Source organism: Engraulis encrasicolus, chromosome 24 (genome assembly GCF_034702125.1).
Source record: "Engraulis encrasicolus isolate BLACKSEA-1 chromosome 24, IST_EnEncr_1.0, whole genome shotgun sequence".
Taxonomy (NCBI): domain Eukaryota; kingdom Metazoa; phylum Chordata; class Actinopteri; order Clupeiformes; family Engraulidae; genus Engraulis; species Engraulis encrasicolus.
The window spans coordinates 30,956,154-30,979,215 of NC_085880.1; the positions used below are offsets into that span (position 1 = coordinate 30,956,154).

Here is a 23,062-nt window from a genome sequence, read left to right on the forward strand (position 1 = left end):
ATTCAAGATTGTTTTCCCATTCTTTCTGCTAGTTCTTCAAGTTCTATTCCTCTGACTATGGGCCACTAGCAGGACTCTGCCCTACTGGTGACGCAACGCCTTCGGCTCAGCTACACACAGTAGGGCCAGGAGCTTGTTCAATCCCGCTACAGCGGGAACTCCACCCACTTTGTCTGGAACCAATCAACTGAGCATTTCCAACCGTCCTGGGTAGAGGCAAGTTCAAGGCAGTGACGTGGTTTAAGCAGAGACGTTCTATTGGGCTAAGAAATGTTTGGTTTAAACTTTGGCACATCCCTCAACCAGTAGCAAGCCGAGGGAGGCGGGTTAACCAGGCCATGGAAACAAAGTTCTTCCTGTATGGAAATGCTAATCGTTATAGTCCTGGTCAGACCAGAATCGCGGTAGTGATCTGAAGTCTATGAAAATCAGGCAAATCGGCCACTTAATTGAACCACCCTTAGCGAAAGCAGTACCCTTCCAAATCATCTTAGTTAATTTACTTTTCTATTGTTACTACGGAGACGTACATGAAGTGAAAACGAAAGTCCAACTGAGAAACTCCCACTGTCATAGTGACACAGCACTCCAAAGAACACAAGTGTTCACTGCACACAATAAAATTGCATTTATGCATCACACGTGCAAGGGGGCAGCCCCAAGGGAGCAGTGCGGCGAGACGGTACCATGCTCAGGGTACCCCAGTCATGGAGGAGAGTGGGGGAGAGCACTGGTTAATTACTCTCCCCACCAACCTGGCGGGTCGGGAGTCGAACCAGCAACCTGTGGGCTACAAGTCTGATTGGGCTACATGCATGTTTGTGTGCTGTAAGAACTTCTCACAATAGGATGCTGTTGCACACCTCAAATCGAATAGGTGTGTTGGATGTAACCAATAGTTCAAAAGAGCACACAGCGTCCATCCCACTTTCATTTTAATTGCTCATGTTTCTGTTGTTCAAGGTCCGATCGACTGAAACGTGAGTTCAATTAAAATTCAAGAGTAATGGATAGTGTTTGGGATTTTGTCTACTACTGTGAGAACTCAAATTTATTCTTTTTTTAAAAGCAAGTCTATTTCTAGACACATACGATTAACAACATAAAGCAAAGACCTCATCCCATAAGTGGTGTTTCAACCGTTTAATGAAGGACACTGTACATTATACATTCTTTTAGAGTGGACACAGCAGGAGGTGGGGTCGCTGTAGGTAGGCTACGGTATGTAGGAGGCTTCCTCTCCCTCCCTCTTTGGTGCTATGGTCCAGGCCTCAGGGGGTCAAAGGTGAGAGGTCGTAGGGGTCGTTTAGTGAGGCAACTCGTGGTGGACGAACTTGTAGTAAGAGCCGCAGGAGGGACAGCGCTGAGGGTTCCCCTCGTGGAGCCAGAACCACACGATGGCCGTGTTGTCCTCCTCACCTGGAACCCAAAAAGACACATGAGGAGCTGCGTTGCAAAATGGCTTCAACGCCATTTTTTTCAATTTTGCATTTTATTGTTGGAAATGACTGCTCAGACGATGTAGGGTTAGGTGCCTTGCTCAAGGGCTCCTCAGCCATGAATGGAGGTGTAGGAAGAGGTAGAGCCTGCAACCCTCAGATCTTAAGACCACCTCCCTGTCCATTAAGCCACCGCTGCACATGAGTGCATGTATACAGATAATAATTAGCCATGTGTTGGTGTCTAACGTGTGAACGGTAACGAGAGTGTAGTACCACATAATGGGACATTTTTTTACCATTACTCATGAGGTGTCCTGGAATTCTCAGAGGCCATAAGGCCAAGTAGACAAGGTGCCTCAGAAAACAGAGTCAGCATAAAAGGAGCTATAGACTCAGGACTCATGGTGGTAAAAAGCAATATATGACATTCTCTTATTATAATGTGGGGGTTGCAGTGATATTTGGATATTTAATCAAATATTTATTTTTATTTCTAACTCTTCTTAGAAGAACTTCTCTGGTTTAATTTCAAATTGACCCAGTTTTTTTCCAAACACATACAGTGGCAGGGTTTTTACTTTCTGAACTCGGATATCCGCCCCTGCTTTAAGGCAATTGGCAAATTGGCCATAGTCACGTACACAGGCAGCCGACCATGCGCTTCTTCGCAATGCCGGGGACAATGTGTGGGTCAGCTTTGGTTCCAGCGTATTTCTTTGGCCTCAGTATGCTGAAGGGGTCCTGAGGAAACAATACAATGCACCCTTAGCCTGGGAGCTTAAACGCCATATGGACAGGTAGACAACAGTTACCACAGAATTGTGAGGAGAAATGTTTATCTGTTCACCTTGTAGAGCTACGAGAAAACACATACACCCATCTAAATGTTGCCCACTGGGTGCTGGACAAAGCAATACATAACTAAAGATACATTCAAGGACAACAAGGTTACTTTATATTATTATTATTATTATCAATATATAACTATCAATATAATAATAACTAACAACAACAATATAATAATAATAAACGTATATTAGTATTGTCGTTGTTGTTGTTGTTAATAATAATACACATTATTGTTATTGTTATTATAATTATTATTTTCCCCTAATATGATCACCTGGCCTTTTTTGAGCGCTTGCAGAATGCGCCTCTCCAGACCTGCTGCCTGCTCGTCATCTGTCGGTATTCCTGAGAGAGGGAAACAACACATCACAACAAATCACTCAGTACATAAAGAAAGTGTGAAAGAATGGATGAACCACTTCTATAAGATTGGATTCGAGATTAAATATATTGCGTAAAACATTTGTTCTCAACGATCCTCCAAGTTTGAGTTGAGAGAGAAACCAACATGGACTCAATCTGATTCATGGTTTAAAAAAATGTTCAGAGGCGCATTTGTGAAGTTGCACGTCCACACTGTGTAGCCATGCCCTCCAGAGGATGTGTCCATGCGCAAAGAATATTGGCACGACATCTTGGAACACTTGCCAAAAGAGGTGGGTCAGTCAAAGGGCCTTCCACGAGGATATTGCACTGGCTACTCAAAATGACCTTGATTGTTCAACTTCATTTGTGATCTTAATATATTTAACCTGATTCCCAACTCACACGCTTACTACTTATTTTAAAATCCCAACTATTTTTCCTCGGTGCAGGTTGTTTACCATTCCAAGCCTGTGCGTAATGTTCCAGTTAAAACATATTACGCACTTGACGCTGTGTTCAACAGGCACATTGGACAAAAACAATTTGTTATGCCAGACAATGTTTGTTGTTATAGTGCCCGAGAACATGTAGCTTATCAAAGGAATGTGGGTTTGAAACACAATTTATCCTTAATCATTGATCCTGAAATATAATAATCCTTATTGGCATTGCCATGTAAGTGCACATACACATAAAATACACAGTTGCCAACCAAATAACTTACCTTTCCCCGAAGTCACCGCCCGTTGTGGCAATCTCAAGGGGACATTATATCTGGCTAATTGGAGAGTTCTGCAAGTTCGGAGGAGCATTCGACAAGCCATTTTGGCGACAACTGTACTTTCACTTCTCAGCGCACGGTGACCTGAAACAGCCCGCTGCCTCTGTGTACTGAAATGACCCGAAGTCTCGCCTGCGTAGCCAGTGACTGGCGGAAAGTACCACCACTCATAGCGCAGCACTGTGCATGACAGCCAATAAGCACTCAGTACTAACAGGCTAATAAAAAGTTTGGCCAGCAGGTGTTCATTTCACTGCTATCAGACTGCTGGATTTATAAACATAGCTATATGTGGTATAGTATTGGGACCTTAGGGAAACAAGTTGTGGGCTAAAACGATTGTGATGCTTCCTCCGAGTTTGGCACTTGGAGGTTGAAATTTCATAGTGTTGTTGCTACAGTGAAAAGCAGCATCAGACGTGTCTGTAGGCCTAATAATGCATTTTGTGGTAAAAATTAGGTTTATTTTTCACAATACAATATTACAACATATTCACAAGACGTGGCCAAGAAGCAAAAGTGGACCAATTATGTCGAAAAGTACAGCTGGCAATACATTGACAATTACATTACATTACATTACATTGCATTTGGCAGACGCTTTATAACCAAAGCGACTTTCAGAAGAGGACATAATCAAGCCAACATCACAAGCAAATACAAAGTGCACAGGAGATATACAGAACAACAAGTGCAATTACAAAGAGGGGTTAGTTTTTTTTTTTTTTTTTTTTTTAATAAAGAGGAAATAACGAGAACACACACACACAAACACACACTCACAAACTAAACTAAACATCATGTCAGGATTCTGCCCTGGGGCAAGGCCAGTTCAATCATTAGTCTAGTAGATTCTCTCGAAAGAGGAATGTCTTTAGTTGTTTCTTGAAGGCTGCAAGAGAGGTGCTTAGTCTTGCTGCCTCTGGGAGACTGTTCCACCACTTGGGAACCACAACGGAGAACAATCTTGACTGGGAGTACCTAGAGCGACTGGATGGCAGAGCCAGACGGCTTGTGCTGGATGAGCGCAGATCTCTTCCAGTAACATAAGGCGTTAGTAGGTCCTTCAGATAAGCTGGGGCCGTTCCTGTGATGGATGTCCTCCTCACAACATAAATGTTTGCAAACGAAAAACCTATGTATGGCACTGAGACTAAGAGGAGGCACTAGGGGTGTTAGTCTGGCTAGTATAGAGTAATCAGTTATTTGCATAAACCTGAAAGGTCGGATTTAAACAGGAAGTCTTCATAGAAGCAAAGAGAAAGGGACTGACAATGATTGTCAAGGCTCAAGTTGAACTCTACATTTACACACACTGCAAATGGAACTGCAATGCAATCACTAACAAATGCACAGATATGTATCTTAGCCTACAATACACTACAAAACAAAAATATGATTATTTCAGATGAATATCTAAAACAGGGATTTGATAGTTATATTTCATAGTTCCGAAATTTTAGCAAAATATCAGAGGGAGCATCGGCTGACCACCGGAATCGTTGATGCCAGTAGTCACCTAGCAATGAGAGAAAAACACAATATTGAGTCAAGCTTGGAGGCACGTGTACTTGGTATAGACAATTATGAAAAATACATATGCTAAGTATACTTTTCCCCATATCACAACTGTATAACAGAAAATAATCCAAGACTATGCATAGGCCTATAATATAACTTTTACTGAATGTATCATTACTGATGAAAATAAAACATATCTTAAGTCTTCATCTGACTGCTGAAATGTTGATGAAGAACTATGAGCTGAACTCACTGGGGGAGAGAGGGCTGTATGAGGAGGACTGCTCTTGCGTCTGCTCCTGTTCAGAGAGGGAGACTTTCTCCTTCTCCTCGTCCTTCTCCTCTTGGACAGGAGGTGGCACCGTCTCTTCTTTGGCCTCCTCCAGCATCGGCTCCTTCTTTGGCCTCACTGCCCAGTGCATTGACTGAAAATTAACAAGACACAATCATTTTTTTCAGCGTATCTGGCCATTCATTACATTACTACATAGCAACAAAAAAAATTATTCAACACTTAGAGTAGTGGTTCTTAACGGGGGTGCTAGAGCCCCTCAGTGGGCATTAGAGAGCCCTTGGGGGACATTCAGAAGGATATAGCTGGGGGGGGAGCTCTCAGTAGCAATGAGGTGCATTAGTCTGTTTTATTTTTTAAATACTTCGGAGGACGTTGTCAGGCTTATGATGAGGTAAAGGGGGCCTTGTTTGGGGGGGGGGGGCTTATGAGGAGGTCCAGGGGGCGTTTGTTCAAAAAAAGGTTGAGAGCCACTGAATAGAGAGTACTCTGGGACCAAATACACTCTGGAAAATGTAAAATTGTCTCTCAAAGTGTGACTACAGTAGAGCAGGGTTTCCCAGACTTTTTTTGTCTTGTGTACCCCTTAAGTCATGGGTGGGGAACCTACGGCTTCTGATATAATTGTAATGTTATGCAGTTTCACATAAAATATGCCATGTTTTATTACGTTACATTTTCAGGGGACCTAGAGAAGGTGGTCTGTTGTAAAGGAGTCTGCCTTCAATATAGTGTAGTTGAGGATAAATTAATGGCCTCTTTACTGACCTCAACATGGGCAATATTAAATAATAAAACCCCTCTGATACAATATAGCAGATTCTGTAAAACGTCTAACTCCCATATTTATAATACAAGGTCTGTAACGACAGGGACATTTGTAGTACCCCATGCAAATACCAATGCCCTACAAAGAACAGTGGGATACAGAGCGATCACTGCATGGAACAGTATGCCCATCTTTATCACACAAATTAGTTCTAAAGCCAGTTTTAAAAAAACAAGTCAAGATATTTTTAGGAAACAGTTATTTTTAAGAGGATAGATGTGTATATTGATACATTTATATTTATTAGCAGGCTGTATTAAATTGTGCAATTTGAATGTATTTCGCTTATAGCCTATTGTAATATGTTATTTTATTGTTTTTTTTGTATGATCTCCAGATGTAATTTTTAAAACTATGACGAACTGATTTTATTGAAGAAAAGGACCCCAGGAAGAATAGCTGTGGCATTGCAACAGCTAATGGGGATCCAACAAATAATAATAATAATAATAATAATAATAATAATAATAATAATAATAATAGGCCTTAAGTGTAGGGGGAAATCCTGGTTTGTGTTCATAGTACGGCCCTTGGAGAACGTTATAAATTTTGAAGTGGCCCTTCGAATGAAAAAGGCTTCCCACCCCTGCTCTATCCCAATTTGACTATGCTCTATGCTCTTATTACATATTCCCATGACATTTTGAAGTGAAAGCTTGCTGTGCAAAAATCCACTATAAATACCAGCATGTGAAGAAATAATCTTACTCACATGTCCTCAGTCACCAAAGTATTCTCTCTCTCTCTCTCTCTCTCTCTCTCTCTCTCTCTCTCTCTCTCACACACACACACACACACACACACACACACACACACACACACACAATGTACATACGGTCTTCACTGATTGGCTGAGGGCCCGCCAGTCTCGGTAAGGCATGGTGAGCTGGCTCCTCAGCCATAGGTCGTAGTTCTTCCGGCTCTCCTCATTGGTCAAAACCTCTTTGGCTTCCTGCAACCTCTGAAACTCTTCCACTGCAAAATATTTAAAAAATGACGAAAAGAAAAGACTATAAATCCAATATTTAAAAAAAATCTAAATGTAGTGGTACTGATCTTTAAGTCTCTATTTGAAAAAGTAGAAAGTTAAGATTTTAGAGTTGACTCAAACAGTGCTCAACACAGGTTCAGGTTTGTTAATCAAAGTATAATGAGATGCTGTGATTTGCCATGATGCTACAAAGTGACGTCAATCAAGGTTATGCCATTATTAGCTCTGCAATTATACTGCAGGCCTAGTTATCGTCTGAAATATGGTTACAGCATGGGCTACGATAGGTCTGAGGAGTCAGTGCTAGTGAGTGTTGATATCAATTTTTAATGGTAGCAGTGGCACTGTCTTAATGAAAAGGCATTCATAATAGGCCTACATTAAGAATTTCATTCACCATGAACATATGCATATATGAATAGAATTCATATGAATAGAATATTTCAGTGTCTTCAGTGTGTCCTTTTTTCTTTACCTGCTTTAGGATTCTCTGGATGCTTGTCAGGGTGGCAAGCCAAGGCTCTTATTTTGTATTCATTCAGTATTTGCTCAGTCTTGACAATGGAAATAGAGGGAGAGAAGAGTTAATGATTTTCTCAACGCAAATATGCCCCATCTGTTCGAAATTACAGCCTATTGAGGTTGAGAGACGCCCACTCTCCCAGCTTCGTTGCTTTAGTACTCTACTGTAGGCCTACACTGTTAGGGGAAAAGATGCATTGGTATTACACATGATAATGGTACATACATAAACGTGAACATTTCACTATTTTCACTGGCTGTCATGAAAATGCAACACAGCCACATAATAAGGCAGTTCCCCACTGTCCGTATTCAACAGGTTCGCCCACCTCAGTCTCTTGTCTGTTGTAGCCTTGCGTAGCCTATGAGTCATCGTGCATCCAGTTTGACGTTAATTTACAATGATGGAGTGGGAATAGGCTACACACAATGACAACGCAAATGCAAATTACCATGTACTGAAACAATAATAACATCCACATATGCATTCCGTTTTCACAAACATACGTAGGCTATACAAATGATGCAATAAAGTATAAAGACATTTATTTCTACAACATTTGTTTGCAGGTGTGTATTCAGGCATGCCAGTAATTAAAAGAATGAAGCCTGTATCTTTCAGTAAAGTAGTCTCGGCTACATGACAACAAAACAATCTTACCGATGACAGCTCATCGCATCCAAGAAGTCCATAATAATTCTCCAAATCTTCCTGTTTGCAGTTCAAAATCGAGTCCATACGAGCCAAATAACCGTTCGCGCTGCCTGCAGTGATAGTTACTTTATCTCTCACGAGCTGAATGTGACAGATTGTATCTCACCACTGTTACATTACATTCATAAGTTCTGAGGGCGCATGCGCACTTCTCACAGCGGTCTCTGTGTGTCCTACTCCAATGGGTTTTCAGAGCAAAGGAGGAAGGGCTACATGAAATTATTATTATTTTAAATGGGAAAAGACACACGGGGTAAAATAGCCTAAACTTAGTGAATTTAAGAAATTAATGAAATAATTACAGGAGTCATAACGACAGCAGATTATGCTCTTGGAAAAGAACTGGATGAAATAACATACAGCAATATAAATACTGTATGCAATTTCACCGAAGTACACAACAGCCCTCCTTTCAAGGCTTTCTGTGAATACTCTGTGGTAGCCTACAGCATAGATGTGTAGGCCTATAGTCTTCTATACACATCTTTCTATGGGCTACAGCCCTGTTTTTCATCCATCACACTACCCATTCCCCCTCAATCCCACAATGCATCGGTGCTCTTTCAAGCATCATCGGAAGTGTAGCACACTCCTTTTCACCCATCGCTGCATGAGTAGCATGGTGCTGGGCTAACGCGGCGGTCTAAAATTCACCTTTTATAGATTCATTACAAGCCGCTTACAATGTCTTATCCCCAGGAGGAAGAGGAAGTACGTATTACTGCTTTCTTATTTTACAAAATTGACTTGACACATGGCCTCTTTTGTATGTGCTTGGCGTGGTTAGCTTTCTTGCTAGCTTATCTTAGCTCGACACACCAGCCGGTAGATTTAGCTAGCAGGTTAACTGTATGTGTCAGCATCACTGGCTACTGTTGGGAGGGTTGTTGTGCTCTATTAAAATAGTTAGTTTAGAGCTGTTTCTGGGCATGTAGGCATGTATTTCATGCCATTGTTATTACTTAGTATTTACAACAAAAGTAAACACAAGCAGCATCACTACATTAGCTGTGTCAACCTGCCAGAGACAGGGCATCGATGCAAGTCGCTTGATCCATTAACACATTTCACTTCTTGTTAGGCCTACAGTAGGCTACTGGGAAAAAACATGTATTTGTAGCTAGGTAGAGTAGAGTAGAGTAGAGTAACTTAATTAATCCCCAGGGGGGAAATTCAGGTCCTATGCAGTGATGTGTTGGGGCATTAGTAAAGGGAAAAATGTGTCATTCCTATGGTTATCCATACCCTGAATCGATGTCCTTTGTCAACCAAGTCCTTATGTCTCCTTTTTCTTACCTTTGTCATAGGCGTACGACCCCTATTCATATAACACCAATGACTACGACCTTCACACTGGTGAGTTTGTCGAGAAACTGTCATCACGTCATGGATTGAGCTCTTCCCTCCCTAGTCCCGACTCCCTACCCTCCCTCATCTCTCATACACTTACAAGCAAACCACATAATTTTTGATCAGTTTAACACATGACAATCACCCAGGACTTTTACTGCACTGACTATCTCTTTAACTTGCATGTGTCTAACACGCTACCCTACCAGGACTTTTACGGTGTGTGTGTGTGTGTGTGTGAACTGCTGTAAGGCTGATTGTTGTACTCAATGTGTGCTATATGTTATGCAATGTAAAATAATGTGTATTAGGTATTTGTGTATTTATGTGAGCTGACAGACACCCTAATTTCCTAGGGGATTAATACAAGTAATCTACTAAATAGTATTCTTGTTGGGTCACCTAACTGATCATGTCTGGTCTGGTCCCATCATGTTTATCATGCCTCGTTGTGTCTTCAGGTGACCCCAAAGCCGACCTGGCTTACGAGCGGCAGTATGAGAGTCAGCAGACGTATCACGTCATCCCCGAGGTAATCAAGAACTTCCTGCAGTACTTCCACAAGACCACCTCGGACCTCATCGACCAGAAGGTGTACGAGCTGCAGGCCAACCGCGTCTCCAGCGAGAGCATCGAACAGAAGATCTACGAGATCCAGGACGTCTATGAGAACAGGTTAGTTTGTGTGGCCGAGGTCATCCGGCGCAGTCAGGACATCTGGACAAAGTCTGTTTGTACAAGTGAAGCACAAGTGAAGTGAAGTGAAAGCCCACCTGGGAAACTCCAACTCCCATTGTCATTGTGACAAAGCACTCCACAGCACACAGTGCTCATTGCACACAACGAAAATGCATTATTGCCTCACCCGTGCAAGGGGGCAGCCTCCAATGGCGCCACAAGGGAGCTCAGGGTACCTCAGTCATGGAGGAGGATGAGGAAGAGCACTAGTTATTACTCCCCCCACCAACATGGTGTGTCGGGAGTCGAACCGGCAACCTTTGGGATACAAGACTGATGCATTAACCGCTTACCCATGACTGCCCACAAGGCGAGGGTGAGCGATTAGATAATGAGATGGTTGCACAGTGTTGAATCTGCAACCTCAGAGCAAACTCTGATCTTTGTATACTTTGTATCCTTGTAGTGGTGGGGTAAATGGCAAGTTTGCATGCCATGGTCATGTTAAGTGTTTGGAAAAATGATTTGTTATGAGAATTAAATGTATGCTTCATGGGTTAGGTCAGAGATCCAATACGTTGTATGGCACACTTGTTGCAATGTGTTTATTTGTTATGCTCTCCTCTCCTTCCAGCTGGAACAAGCTCACAGACAGATTCTTCAAGACATCACCCTGGCCAGAGGCAGAGGCTATCGCCTCTCTAGTTGGCAACGGTAAGAGTGGCCTCATTTTGAAGACGTATTTACTGGGGAAAGCTGAAATAATTCTTGGGCATTTCACATTAAAATGTATTTTATCCTGGTCCTCCTTAGTAATCAAAATATAGTCTCTGTTATATTTCATGATTAAATTCCTATTTCATATTAAATTCCTAATTCCTATGATTTGGACTGCATTGGTTTTAATGATTATGAATAGATTTTGATGTTGTCTTGTCTCTTACAGATGCAGTGTTCCTGATCCTTTACAAAGAGCTGTACTACAGGCATATCTATGCCAAAGTCAGCGTAAGTCTCAGCAAATGTGAATTATTGAATTATTTGTCAAAATACTTTTTTTTATCAAGATGATGAATGTCTGTTGTGTTTGACTATTTGTTTTTCACTAAGCCACATTTGTCATGTTTTTTTTTTTTTTAATGCCTGGAGGTTAATGTTTTGTATTTTCCATATTTTATAGGGAGGCCCAACTCTGGAACAGCGATTTGAGTCCTATTATAACTATTGCAATCTCTTCAACTACATTCTCAGTAAGTACTTAACTAAGGCATATTTACCTCCGCCAGGAGGTTATGTGATCGCCCGAATTTGTGTGTGTTCGTCACGCTGCTATTACATGGCCTGTGTGTTCGTCACGCTGCTATTACATGGCCTGTGTGTTCGTCACGCTGCTATTACATGGCCTGCCACAGGGCGCGCAGGGCGCGCAAGGACCACTGAGGACGGCTCTGTGAGGAGGAGCCCTGAGCTGGCGTACCTTCACGCAGCCACACCGGGGCAGAGCATTGAAGTGAAATTCTTACCGCAGTCAAAATCGCTATCAAAAAGCAGCCTTAGCTACAGCCTCGCAGATCGTTTAAGTTCACAATGCTGTCACAAAACATTCATATGAAATTAAGCTCACAGAAAGGCGCGCGCGAATTGCGTTAGTCCGCGGTGATTTGCTGCTTCCCCAATCCCCGCGCACTGAAGCCATCAGCACTACAAAACATTCCATAGACTAGTTCCTAGACTTCATAACGAATGAACGCTGGAGATGCGGCGAACAGTGATTTTCAATACGAAATAGCGAGCAGGCCCGGGTGCCGATCATCTGCCCGCAGCGCCAAGACCAACTCGCCCTCATGAACGGAGGTAGGAGGAACTTCTCCAACAAGTGTAGTGTCGGGGTAGGCATGATTCCGCTAGCTGCGACCAGTCGAGTCGGCATGTCTCTCGCTAAGCAATTGCGTTTGTAGCACAACGTTGGTGTCACGATATTGAAACAGCTAGAAATGATACAAGTGGATTTACCTCTCAAAAGTTTGTTTAGCCTTGCGAAATAGCCCAAAACAATAACTGACACTCCACAACCATCCATGCACTGCCACTGGATAAGGGGATTCTTGGACATTTCTGATTCAATAATTAAGTGAACGGCTCAGTAGCCCTACAGTGTGTTGTCTTGTTGGGTTGGGGACCGCTGCACTGCTGCCTACTATGGGTGTTGGCCAATGAAAATTGTGCTTTTAATTTTTTATTTTGTTTTAGATGGTAGCCTAATGAAAGGCATGCTGCCAATCATCAACAATGTGACTAATATGTAGCAATGAGCATTGGCAAATCACAGAAGGCATAGGCTATAGCATGAACAATCACTTTGCCAATATAAAATAATCAAAGGTGAACTAAACAGTCCACAGCTAGAGGACATGGAAATGATAAAAGAGACAGAGAGAACTGTAATTTGGTTACAACTTGACGGTTCAATTACCTGAACACAAATGCTATGTAGCCTAGGCCTAAATACATGAAACCACATCATGACTCTATACCTATGTCCAAAACGAACTGAACTTCCTTGGCGGAGGTCTGCGTTCTCTGAATGCATTTCTAGTTTACATGTCTATGTTTGATATTGTATATTGCACCCGTTTCCAACCTATTGTATTATCCCTCAATTCAGAGTTTATAACCGAGCTGTCTTCCACCTCTACAAGCAGTGTAGATTTTTTTTTGCAGCTACCGTCAATATTGTGCCAGCTTTGTGTACACAGTAGTGTTCCTGATAAAACTGTATGTCTGTGCGCGCACACGCAATGTCTGTATGTGTAATCTGTTAATTGTGTGTGTGTGTATGCGTGTGATATCTCAAATCTGTTAATTTGTGTGTTTGTGATGCCTGATAATCTGTTAATTGTGTGTGTGATTGTGATGCCTGACTATCTGTTGTGTGTGTGTGTGTGTGTGTGTGTGTGTGTGTGTGTGTGTGTGTGTGTGTGTGTGTGTGTGTGTGTGTGTGTGTGTGTGTGTGTGTGTGTGTGTGTGTTTTCCAGATGCTGATGGGCCTGCTCCTCTGGAGCTTCCTAATCAGTGGCTGTGGGACATCATCGACGAGTTCATCTACCAGGTAGAGCTAGCGGGACACCCAATTATACAATATCATACATCTGGCTATATCTCACTGAAGCCTATTGATATTTGTGCGTAGTAGTGTCATGAATGATATTGTTTCGTGTTGTGGCACATCCTAAAGCTCACTCCTGTGCTTCCTTGTGTGTGCGTCACCAGTTCCAGTCCTTCAGCCAGTACCGCTGCAAGACGGCCAAGAAGTCAGAAGAGGAGATCGAGTTCCTGCGGAACAACCCCAAGATCTGGAACGTGCACAGCGTGCTGAACGTGCTCCACTCGCTGGTGGACAAGAGCAACATCAACAAACAGCTGGAGGTCTACACCAGCGGGGGTGAGTGGATGGCAGAAAGCAAACTGAAATACTGTTATTACATAATGATTATATCATTGCTATGTATCAAGACTGACATCAACAGGCAGCTGGAAGATGAGGCTGAGTGGACAGCAGAAAGCAAAATACTATGATGTAATGGATAGCATTCGGTGAGAAGGTCCCTACCGTGGAATAGCACTAGATGGAGAGATGCAGGACACCGACGCAAAGTGCCGTTATATAAAGTTCATATTTGTCTTCTTCCCGTATTTCATCATAACTATGACAAGGATTATGGCAGGGTTTCCCCCAGCACTTAATTGCCAAGGTGGCCACCTTGAGAAGAAGCACCTACCACCTTGACTAGGCCCCCTGAAAAAGATAAAGATTTCATGTTGTTAATGTCATTTCTAAAGGTGCTTAGCCAAAAAATATATGTTTTAACACCCCACCACCTTGACTAGCAAAAATTCAGCGGGAAACGCTGTATGGTGTACTACAGACTGCACATTTTGCGCAGTTCAGCAGTTTTCCCAGTTTCAAAATCAGCTGACGTTGCTAGGTAACAGACATTGTCCATTGCCATTGGCCGCATGCTGTTATAGCGTTGCCATTGACGGCATGCTGGTATTCAGAAATAACAGCCGGGCGAACGTTGGGGAACCCCATTCAAGTGAACGGTGCATACTGCAGAATGACGTCATGCCATGTAATAAAACATCATAATTGTACCATTACTATGTATGAAGATCTCAAGTTTTGGCAAAGGACGCGCTCAACTTCTTGGAAAACCAAAAGTCTTTGGGTGCGAGATAAAAAGTATCAACTTAAGGAAGAAAAATCCGCACTCACAAAACTGCGTCTCATTATTCATACCTGCCGACCATTACGCATTTTGTGTAGCAGATACGGATTTTGACATCAAACTACGGCGCTGTCGCTTCAAAATACGGGAAAAACCAATAGCAAAGTGTGTTCATGGGCCCTTACAAATTGCTCTGTAGACTTGCAACCAGACAGAGCCGTAGACATGGCTCTGCTTGCAATTGTCTCGCGCTGGCCTTTCCATTGGCCAGCAACGTGTGGGGGGAATATTGACCAATCAGAGCGCTAGTTTAGATGTCTTCATTTGTTATGCTGCGCTCCTCTCGAGCCGAGGCACCAGCTGCGTGCCGACAGAAAGTTTGCTTCGAAATCACACAAGCAGAGAGACTGGTTAATGTAGCCTACTCCTATAATCTCTGAAACAAGTGTCCTCCTCCTGTCACCATGTATTATCCATCTTGGTACTGTCGCTGTAGTTTTACAAGTGAGCACCGTCAAAATCACCGTTTCAAAGGTAAATGGACTTTGAGAAAGGTAGTCTGTATGGGAATAGTAAATTGCGTCCAGTTGCTAAATCCCTAAACTTATGAAAATAAATAAAGGCCGAGGTCTGTCGTAATGATTCACCCAATGTTTCGCCGTATTTGACGGCAATATGTTGTTGCTTGTTTTGATATTGGACCGAAACGAGATTACTTCCGAATGAGAAAATGTGTCGATGACGGCGCTATACATTAGCAGATTAGCAGCAAACTAAATTCGGTTTCCCTTTGCGCCGGATCATTTTAACTCGGGAAAATAAAGCGATAGTTCTAACAGTTGTGCTCGGAGTAGGTCTACATCCGTAACCTACCATGACACCGTATACTGTCCCCCCCTGAGTCATGGCCCATTCTGTGAACAGGTGTAACAGGTCGTGCGTCATACCAAATATGCATCACTCCACGACTACTATCCGTAATCACGTATGGCAATCTATTAATAAAATCAATTATCCTATCATCATATATGTGCCGAACAGTGAACAATAGCCAACTCATGACGGCAGATGAGGGTAGATAGGCCTACTATTATGCAGAGAAGTGAAAAAAAATGAAGCGATGCCCCTCAAGTTCCAAGAGCATTGGCCATTAGCCCCCGTCCCTCAGCCACTACATGACGCATTTTGTACTGAATGAATGCTGAAAGTGTGATTTTGATGTTAGCCCCCAAGGTAATAATATCTAAGCTAGGATAATATCAGATTAATGACACCTGTCTTTATCTTTTTCTCTACTGCTGATGCTTCTTCACAGTAGGTGACAACATCACCATTTATTAGTATTGGGGGAGATGATGTAAGAATCATTACAATTAAACTTTTTGTTCATAAAAATCACTGAAATTCATCGGTATTTTATAATCAAATTATACATTTTCCTACATGTACCTTCTACAGCCAAAAAAATAATCAGCAAATGCTTCAATTTCATACTAAATTCCAGCTCCTTAACAGCCCCCAAGTGACCAAATGCTCTGTTTGGCTGGTACATAGGATAACTTAATATCCACTTAGGCCTACTAGCCAGACTGGTGGTATGTTTGACTAGTAAGATTAACAGCAATATTGGCTGGTGATCAGTAAAGTTAATTTAGAGGCCTGAATTCCAGCACACTATATCATAGCATTTTATTGGTGTTATGGTGTGAAACAAACAACAAAAATCTTTCATGAAAGTTTAATAAATTATGGTAGTTCAAAGTACTGTGAAGAGCAAGATAAACTATATTTCCCAGATACTCGGGATGTTAGGCTAAAATGCATTAAAATGCAGGAAATTGCATCTAAGAAAAGCATTTTTTTCTGGGGGAGGACCCCCCTGCCTGAATGAAGTGTCTCATATCTTCCCTGTTGACATTTGGCAACCCTAGGTGTAGGGCAGACTATGCAAAACAAAGTAGCCTCTCAGATGGGCCCGCCGGCGACCCCGTTGCTTTGCCATGCCAAGGTGTTGCGCCGTGAATTGCCGCGCCGCGATAAGTTGCTACTCAAATTTTTTTTTAAAAGTTGGCAGGTATGCATTATTTATTTATATTACCACCATGTCCAAAAAGCAAACGCATTTCGGCTATCAAGCCTTCTTGCCACGCACTGATGAAGGCTTGATAGCCGAAACGCGTTTGCTTTTTGGACATGGTGGTAATATAAATAAATAATGAGACGCAGTTTTGTGAGTGCGGATTTTTCTTCCATATGTATGAAGATCGACATCAACAGGCAGCTGGAATTCTACGCTAGTGGAGTATTCCAAGAACCTGGCTAAGTAGTTTGCCAGGATAAGTTAGCCTTGAGATAGTGGCAAAATATCTAATAGAGGACCCTGGAGTTTTCATTTTTTTTAAAGACATGTACACCTGTAAGCTATTTATCAGGTTTACCACCTCCTGTAGGTGAATTTAGCAAGGATTCATCCATCAGATTGGGCTCCGCTCAATTTAACCGTTTCTTGCACGGATGTCAATGGCCGTAAACCAGAATAGAATTTTTTGTCACTTTTTTCATGATGTACTGAAGGCAGCATTAATATGCATGTATGTATATGTTATTGCTGGAGACCTGGAGCTCGTGACTGGGGAGGATGCTTGTTGCATTTGCCATCTTGTTTACTAATGTGTGTAAATTATTTGTGTGTGTTGCTGCAGGAGACCCTGAGAGCGTGGCTGGGGAGTATGGGCGTCACTCTCTGTACAAGATGCTGGGTTACTTCAGCCTGGTGGGGCTGCTGCGTCTGCACTCGCTGCTGGGGGACTACTACCAGGCCATCAAGGTGCTGGAGAACATCGAACTCAACAAGAAGGTAATGCATCCTCGCCTAACGCCAATTCAATTCTATTGAGTTTTACTTGGTCTTTTCCCTAGCATTGGTGAAAGCATTGCAATAAAACTTGTATGACAAAAAAAAATACATTTGATTTGTTACATTCATTTGTTTTTCTTCTCAGGCATGTACTACGTTTCTGATACATTGAAATAGTTTAAGGTTAATGAATTAAACCACTCTACTACTGTATGTCTATCTAAAGACCATTTACTCACACAGTATTTTTTTGGGTAGAATTTGATTGATTGATCGATAACAGATCGATAGATAATAGATAATTGATACTTTACTTGTTTTGCCTGTGTGCTGTTCCGTCTTTTCTAGAGCATGTACTCTCGCGTGCCGGAGTGCCAGATCACCACCTACTACTATGTGGGCTTTGCCTACCTGATGATGCGCCGCTACCAGGACGCTATCCGCGTCTTCGCCAACATCCTTCTCTACATCCAGCGCACACGCAACATGTTCCAGAGGTCCACCTACAAGTACGAGATGGTCAGTACCCTCTAGCTCAGTGTTTCTCAACAGGGGTGCCGGGGCACCCTGGGGTGCCGCGGGCCCCCCTCAGGGGTGCCGCGGAAACATGGTTGATAAATAAATTATGTAATATAATACATATTCGTCTACATTGATAAGTTAATGCTAGTCAGTGGAATCTTTCATCTGCCATTTACGCACAATAAAGTAAATATAGGTCGCCCCAGTCAGCTGCAACTTCGAACGTAGGTCGTGTGACGTCTCCAAATGTGTTGATTTTCTAAGCTTGTGTGGTATCGGGTGCGATGCAATGTTACGACTTATTGGTTTGGGGTGCCTTGAAATTTTTTCATGAATTGAAAGGGTGCCTCGCCTAAAAAAAGGTTGAGAAACCCTGCTCTAGCTCACTCAGTTGTATAGGCATTGCTGTATGCATGTATGTAATATGATTAGATAAAGGTCATATGCAACTTGTTCCAGAGGTACTCCCTGTACCACAGTTCTAAGGGGGGCTGGGGATCTGTAAATGATTGCTTCCCATGATCATTGTTATGCTTCTTACAGTATGGTACCCGTTCTACTTGGATAAATGTTGGAATGCGTGAGTTAAGTTGAACTGATTCTGTATTATTCTGTATTATTACCTCTGCCAAGGAGGTTATTGGCTCACCTGAGTTTGTTGCAAGTTCATATGTGAGATCGTTCCTGGTGCTTGTGTGTGTTACTGGCCACCAGAGAGGTGCACTCTCTTGAACGCTTTTCTAGTTTTCTGATTCAGGAAAATGCTGCACATAATGAGGTCTTTGATCATTTCAGGGTTTTAGACCTAATTTAGCCTTTCATTTCATCATCGTGTGCGTGTGTTCGTGTGTCCAGATAAACAAGCAGAATGAGCAGATGCACGGCCTGCTGGCCATCGCCCTGACCATGTACCCCATGAGAATCGACGAGAGCATCCACACACAACTCCGCGAGAAATACGGAGACAAGATGCTACGCATGCAGAAGGGGTGAGTACACACACACACACACACACACACACACACACACACACACACACACACACACACACACACACACACACACACACACACACACACACACACAATGCAAAACCCAACAATTCCTTCATTTCTCCCTGGGGATCATAACTCTACTCCACTACTAATGCAGATGGATGTTTTGTGTTTATCAGATGACCTGCAGCTATGATTGAAGTTTTTGCAACTGTATCCAAGATGGGCTCGTGCATTATAGCTTAATGGTTAAAGTCTTGTTTTGTTTTTAACCCTGTAGAGACCCTGCCGTGTTTGAGGAGTTGTTCAGCTTTGCGTGCCCCAAGTTCCTGTCTCCCGTGGTGCCCAACTACGACAACGTGCACCCCAACTACCACAAGGAGCCCTTCCAGCAGCAGCTCAAGGTCTTCGCAGAGGAGGTGCAGCAGCAAGCGCAGCTCTCCACCATCCGCAGGTAGGGGAGCAGGGCAACTGTGTGTGTGGTGCACACACGACAAGACGATGAAAATCAGTGTTGTATTTATACACAATGCCACAACATTTATACATGATGCCATGTTGGTCTGTGGAGTGCTTGTGTGACAGTGAGAGTTCAGTTCAGTATTATTATTATTTTTAACCAGAGACCAAATGCCCTGTAGTGTAGTGTGGCAATAAATTGAAGGCGATTGAAGCTGTGCACCACCATGTGGCTGCCTCTGTTCTTTTAAAAAAATATATGTTTCATTGCTGCTGTGGTTAAGCCAGCGGACTAAAATACTCTCGCCATCTCTAGTTAACTTAAGCTCCACATCACCGATAACTAAACTGGCCGGCATTGAAGTTTATGTACAATACTAACCCATCTCTCTCTCTCTCTCTCTTTCTTTCTTTCTTTCTTTCTTTCTTTCTTTCTTTCTTTCTTTCTCTCTCTCTCTCTCTCTCTCTCTCTCTCTCTCTCTCTCTCTCTTTCTTTCTTTCTTTCTTTCTTTCTTTCTTTCTTTCTTTCTTTCTTTCTTTCTTTCTTTCTCTCTTTCTTTCTCTCTTTCTTTCTTTCTCTCTCTCTCTCTCTCTCTCTCTCTCTCTCTCTCTCTCCCCTCTCTGTAGTTTCCTGAAGCTGTACACCACCATGCCGGTGGCTAAGCTGGCTGGTTTCCTGGACATGTCTGAGCAGGAGTTCCGCATCCAGCTGCTGGTCTTCAAGCACAAGATGAAGAACCTGGTGTGGACCAGCGGCATCTCCGCCCTCGACGGCGAGTTCCAGTCCGCATCAGAGGTCGACTTCTACATCGACGGGGTGAGACTTGGCGGATGCACACACACACACATGCACACACATGTATGCATACACACCCTGCACCCAAGACACAAGTGCTAAAGCAAGAGGCAAGACGGTGTATTGAGAGACACGTATTCGGCCCTCTTGTGCAGTGGATGCCTTTACTTGTGGTCTTACTACAAATGCAGCTGTTTTCTTTTTCCACCCTCCAATAGCAAATATGCAGTGTGAAATGTGTAAGTATTACGTATTATACCAGTTGTCTGAATAATCTGTATTTTCAATTCCCTCAGGACATGATCCACATCGCTGATACCAAGGTTGCCCGCCGCTATGGAGACTTCTTTATCCGCCAGATCCACAAGTTTGAGGAGGTGAGCATGCGCACACACGCAAGCACACACACACGAGCACACACACACTCTTAGTTGAGGAGGTAGGTGATGGTCTTGATATTTTCAGGCATGCAAACAGGTCAGGGGTGAAAAAGGTGACAAGAGCGCGGCGCAGTGCACGCGCGCAAACGCAGGTGCACACGTGTGTGTTGTGCGCAGTGGATGATCTTGTATAACAGTCTCAGACTAGGGGGGAGAGGATTTAGCTAAAAAAGCCTTTAAATGGTGAATTTTGAGCATACTGTAGTTATTAGCGACCAAGGGACAGTGAACATGAGAACTGCCAACCTTACTCCATGACTTAGCTGTCATGTCTGATGGGGGGTTGGGTAGATAGCTTGATAAAATAGGTTTTTATCATGATAGAGCAGTGGTTCTCATAGTAAGTTTCCCCAACACCCCATTGACCTCATCAAAACCCTTAGTAGGCCTATTAAAAAATAAAATAGGCCAAAATGCCCCCAAATGACACTAAGCACCCCTCCTCTCATCAGTCTCCTAACACCCCCTCAACACTTGCCTGGTTGTCATCTCATGCATATTTAATCATCATATTTCAGACAACTTGCAAAAGGCTACAAAAAAAATCTTTGTCAAAGTTTGAATTAGCTACTGCAGTTTTACTCAAACTACTCAAATTTTAGCCTATTCACCTAGTATCTCTTTTAATGTCTTCCTGTAGAAAAAATGAGTAGGAATAGGAACGCTCCAACTTTGACCTGGAAAAAAGTATGTTTCACTAAATATCGTTCATTTTTTAAGGTCATTTAGATATAGGCCTACAAAGGAATCGGATTAAAAAAAACTTGGAATGATTTGGCCAACTATTGCAATTTGTCCTGTGTCAAACGCTAGACTGACTGGCCCAGCCTTCTCTCTCCCTTCCCTCTGCCCGCAGCATATGCACGATGTTGCATGCCTCGCGTAGTCTACATGCGCTTTTTTCACCTGTTTTTTTTTATCCATATTTTTTACCCGGTAGCTACTTTAGACTTTTTCCCCCTAGCGCACTCTCCCGCTGAACTCTCCAAGTTGGATTCACTCGCGCAGAAATCAGATGTCCTTTGCATCGACTATAACCGGAGAACAAGTAGGCCTACAGCGAACGGAAACTGAACTATTCTACTGTTAGCGTAAATGGACATTTCAAATCATTAACCGAAACAACAGAATACCAGGAACACGTGCGTGTAACCAAGCTTTCGGAGCTCTTAGAATACATTATTTTTCACGAGGGCAGGGAAGCTCCGGAGTCAAATTATCAGGCAAAACAACTAAACCAACTGTGAGGTGTGGGGTACCTGTTCACTAACCACGCAGACTTCCACGTTTAGAGCTAAATCCAAAGACGGCACATTTCAGGATTTGGGTAGGGGAAAATGGTCGGATACAACTCTCTTTATTATAGAACTAAAAGACATTTGATATAACTACGCAGCCTAGCCGACCAGAAAACACAGGGTTTTGCGCTCTTTCCTTTCGAAGTATGAAGACAGGGTGGGACTTAGATTGAGCTCGTTCTTGTTATTGGCTGTGCCGACAAACAGATACTGTGATTGGTCAAAAGTCATTGTCGGTGGTGGCAGCTCTCCAGCAATTTGCCATTGAGCTGTATGACATTTTCTGCGGTATACATTTCAACTCGCTCGACACAATTTCGACGAAAAGCGGCAAGTTTGCATGCCTGTATTTTGCTGTGTGTTTATCTGTAGCAATAGTGTTGGGGCACTCTGACATGATCACTCTGACATGCCTGGGTGACTGTTTACACAGACACACACACACACACACACACACACACACACACACACACACAGACACACGGAGGTAGGCGATAGCAATAGTGTTGGGACAGTGTTGATGGTGGTTGAGGTGACTGTTTTTTTTCCCTCGTCCTCTTTTGATTCCTACTTACCCCATGACCTTTGACCTTCCCCTCCCCCAGCTGAACCGCACCCTGAAGAAGATGCCCATGACCGGCGCCTCGTCCACTAGCACCGCTGCCTCCAGGGCTACTTAAGGCAAGCACAGCGGCATATTAATTAACCAAGTCTGACCAACCAACCAGAGAACAGCTTTCTGAACAGCTGGAAGTCAGTCCCAACAGCAGTGTTCAGATGATGTAACACTTTTCTATTTACCCAGAAAAAGGAAATAAAAGTCTGAAGTGGTGACATGCTTTGTGGTGTGTGGTCTTTGTGAAATGATAGCTCAGTTGTTCTGTCCATTGTCTACCAGAAGAGGGTGCTGTCGTTCCATGAGGGTTAATAGATCATGTGATCACCTTGCAGCAATGAAACGTCTTTAACACCATCGCTGTCCTAGGAGTTCAGTTGTAAGCAACTGGACTTTTCTTTGGAGCTTGAAACTGGTCACATAAATACGCATGACTAAATTGATCTTGATGAATGAGAATGCAGTTATGAGAACAAGTTATCCTGCGGTTCTGTGGGTGGCATAGCTAAGTGGT

General features: G+C 42.9%; 3 protein-coding genes across 3 annotated transcripts; 1 reads left to right on the forward strand and 2 right to left on the reverse strand.

The window, feature by feature from the left end:
- Nucleotides 1-1,128: 1,128 nt before the first annotated feature.
- On the reverse strand, nt 1,129-3,563 carry LOC134441439 (cytochrome c oxidase subunit 5B, mitochondrial). Its single transcript, XM_063191751.1, has 4 exons — nt 3,382-3,563; nt 2,566-2,636; nt 2,084-2,183; nt 1,129-1,419 (listed from the first exon to the last, which is right to left on the reverse strand). The coding sequence occupies exons 1-4, from the start codon at nt 3,479-3,481 to the stop codon at nt 1,307-1,309; spliced, it is 384 nt and encodes a 127-aa protein (XP_063047821.1). The 5' UTR covers nt 3,482-3,563; the 3' UTR covers nt 1,129-1,306.
- Nucleotides 3,564-4,849: 1,286 nt separating this feature from the next.
- dnajc12 (DnaJ (Hsp40) homolog, subfamily C, member 12) lies at nt 4,850-8,509 on the reverse strand. Its single transcript, XM_063191008.1, has 5 exons — nt 8,255-8,509; nt 7,547-7,625; nt 6,916-7,055; nt 5,213-5,384; nt 4,850-4,957 (listed from the first exon to the last, which is right to left on the reverse strand). Exons 1-5 carry the CDS (start codon nt 8,330-8,332, stop codon nt 4,875-4,877), a joined length of 552 nt encoding a protein of 183 aa, XP_063047078.1. The 5' UTR covers nt 8,333-8,509; the 3' UTR covers nt 4,850-4,874.
- A 368-nt stretch (nt 8,510-8,877) lies between these two features.
- On the forward strand, nt 8,878-22,766 carry eif3s6ip (eukaryotic translation initiation factor 3, subunit 6 interacting protein). Its single transcript, XM_063192152.1, has 15 exons — nt 8,878-9,019; nt 9,616-9,664; nt 10,120-10,333; nt 10,971-11,050; nt 11,283-11,344; nt 11,517-11,586; nt 13,372-13,445; nt 13,607-13,778; nt 17,268-17,422; nt 17,771-17,941; nt 18,800-18,933; nt 19,220-19,393; nt 20,026-20,215; nt 20,491-20,571; nt 22,538-22,766. Exons 1-15 carry the CDS (start codon nt 8,993-8,995, stop codon nt 22,610-22,612), a joined length of 1,728 nt encoding a protein of 575 aa, XP_063048222.1. The 5' UTR covers nt 8,878-8,992; the 3' UTR covers nt 22,613-22,766.
- The last annotated feature ends 296 nt before the right edge of the window (nt 22,767-23,062 follow it).

Coding starts and splice junctions, on each gene's coding strand:
- LOC134441439 (XM_063191751.1), bottom strand. CDS start 3,481: ATGGCTTGTCGAATGCTCCTCCGAACTTGCAGAACTCTCCAATTAGCC. Junction 2,184..2,565: donor AAGCGCTCAAAAAAGGCCAG/GTGATCATATTA, acceptor TTGTTTCCTCAG/GACCCCTTCAGCATACTGAG. Junction 1,420..2,083: donor GCGCATGGTCGGCTGCCTGT/GTACGTGACTAT, acceptor TTTGGGTTCCAG/GTGAGGAGGACAACACGGCC.
- dnajc12 (XM_063191008.1), bottom strand. CDS start 8,332: ATGGACTCGATTTTGAACTGCAAACAGGAAGATTTGGAGAATTATTAT. Junction 7,056..7,546: donor TCCAGAGAATCCTAAAGCAG/GTAAAGAAAAAA, acceptor AATATTTTGCAG/TGGAAGAGTTTCAGAGGTTG. Junction 4,958..5,212: donor ATACAGCCCTCTCTCCCCCA/GTGAGTTCAGCT, acceptor TCTCATTGCTAG/GTGACTACTGGCATCAACGA.
- eif3s6ip (XM_063192152.1), top strand. CDS start 8,993: ATGTCTTATCCCCAGGAGGAAGAGGAA. Junction 9,020..9,615: donor ATCCCCAGGAGGAAGAGGAA/GTACGTATTACT, acceptor CCTTTGTCATAG/GCGTACGACCCCTATTCATA. Junction 9,665..10,119: donor TGACTACGACCTTCACACTG/GTGAGTTTGTCG, acceptor TTGTGTCTTCAG/GTGACCCCAAAGCCGACCTG.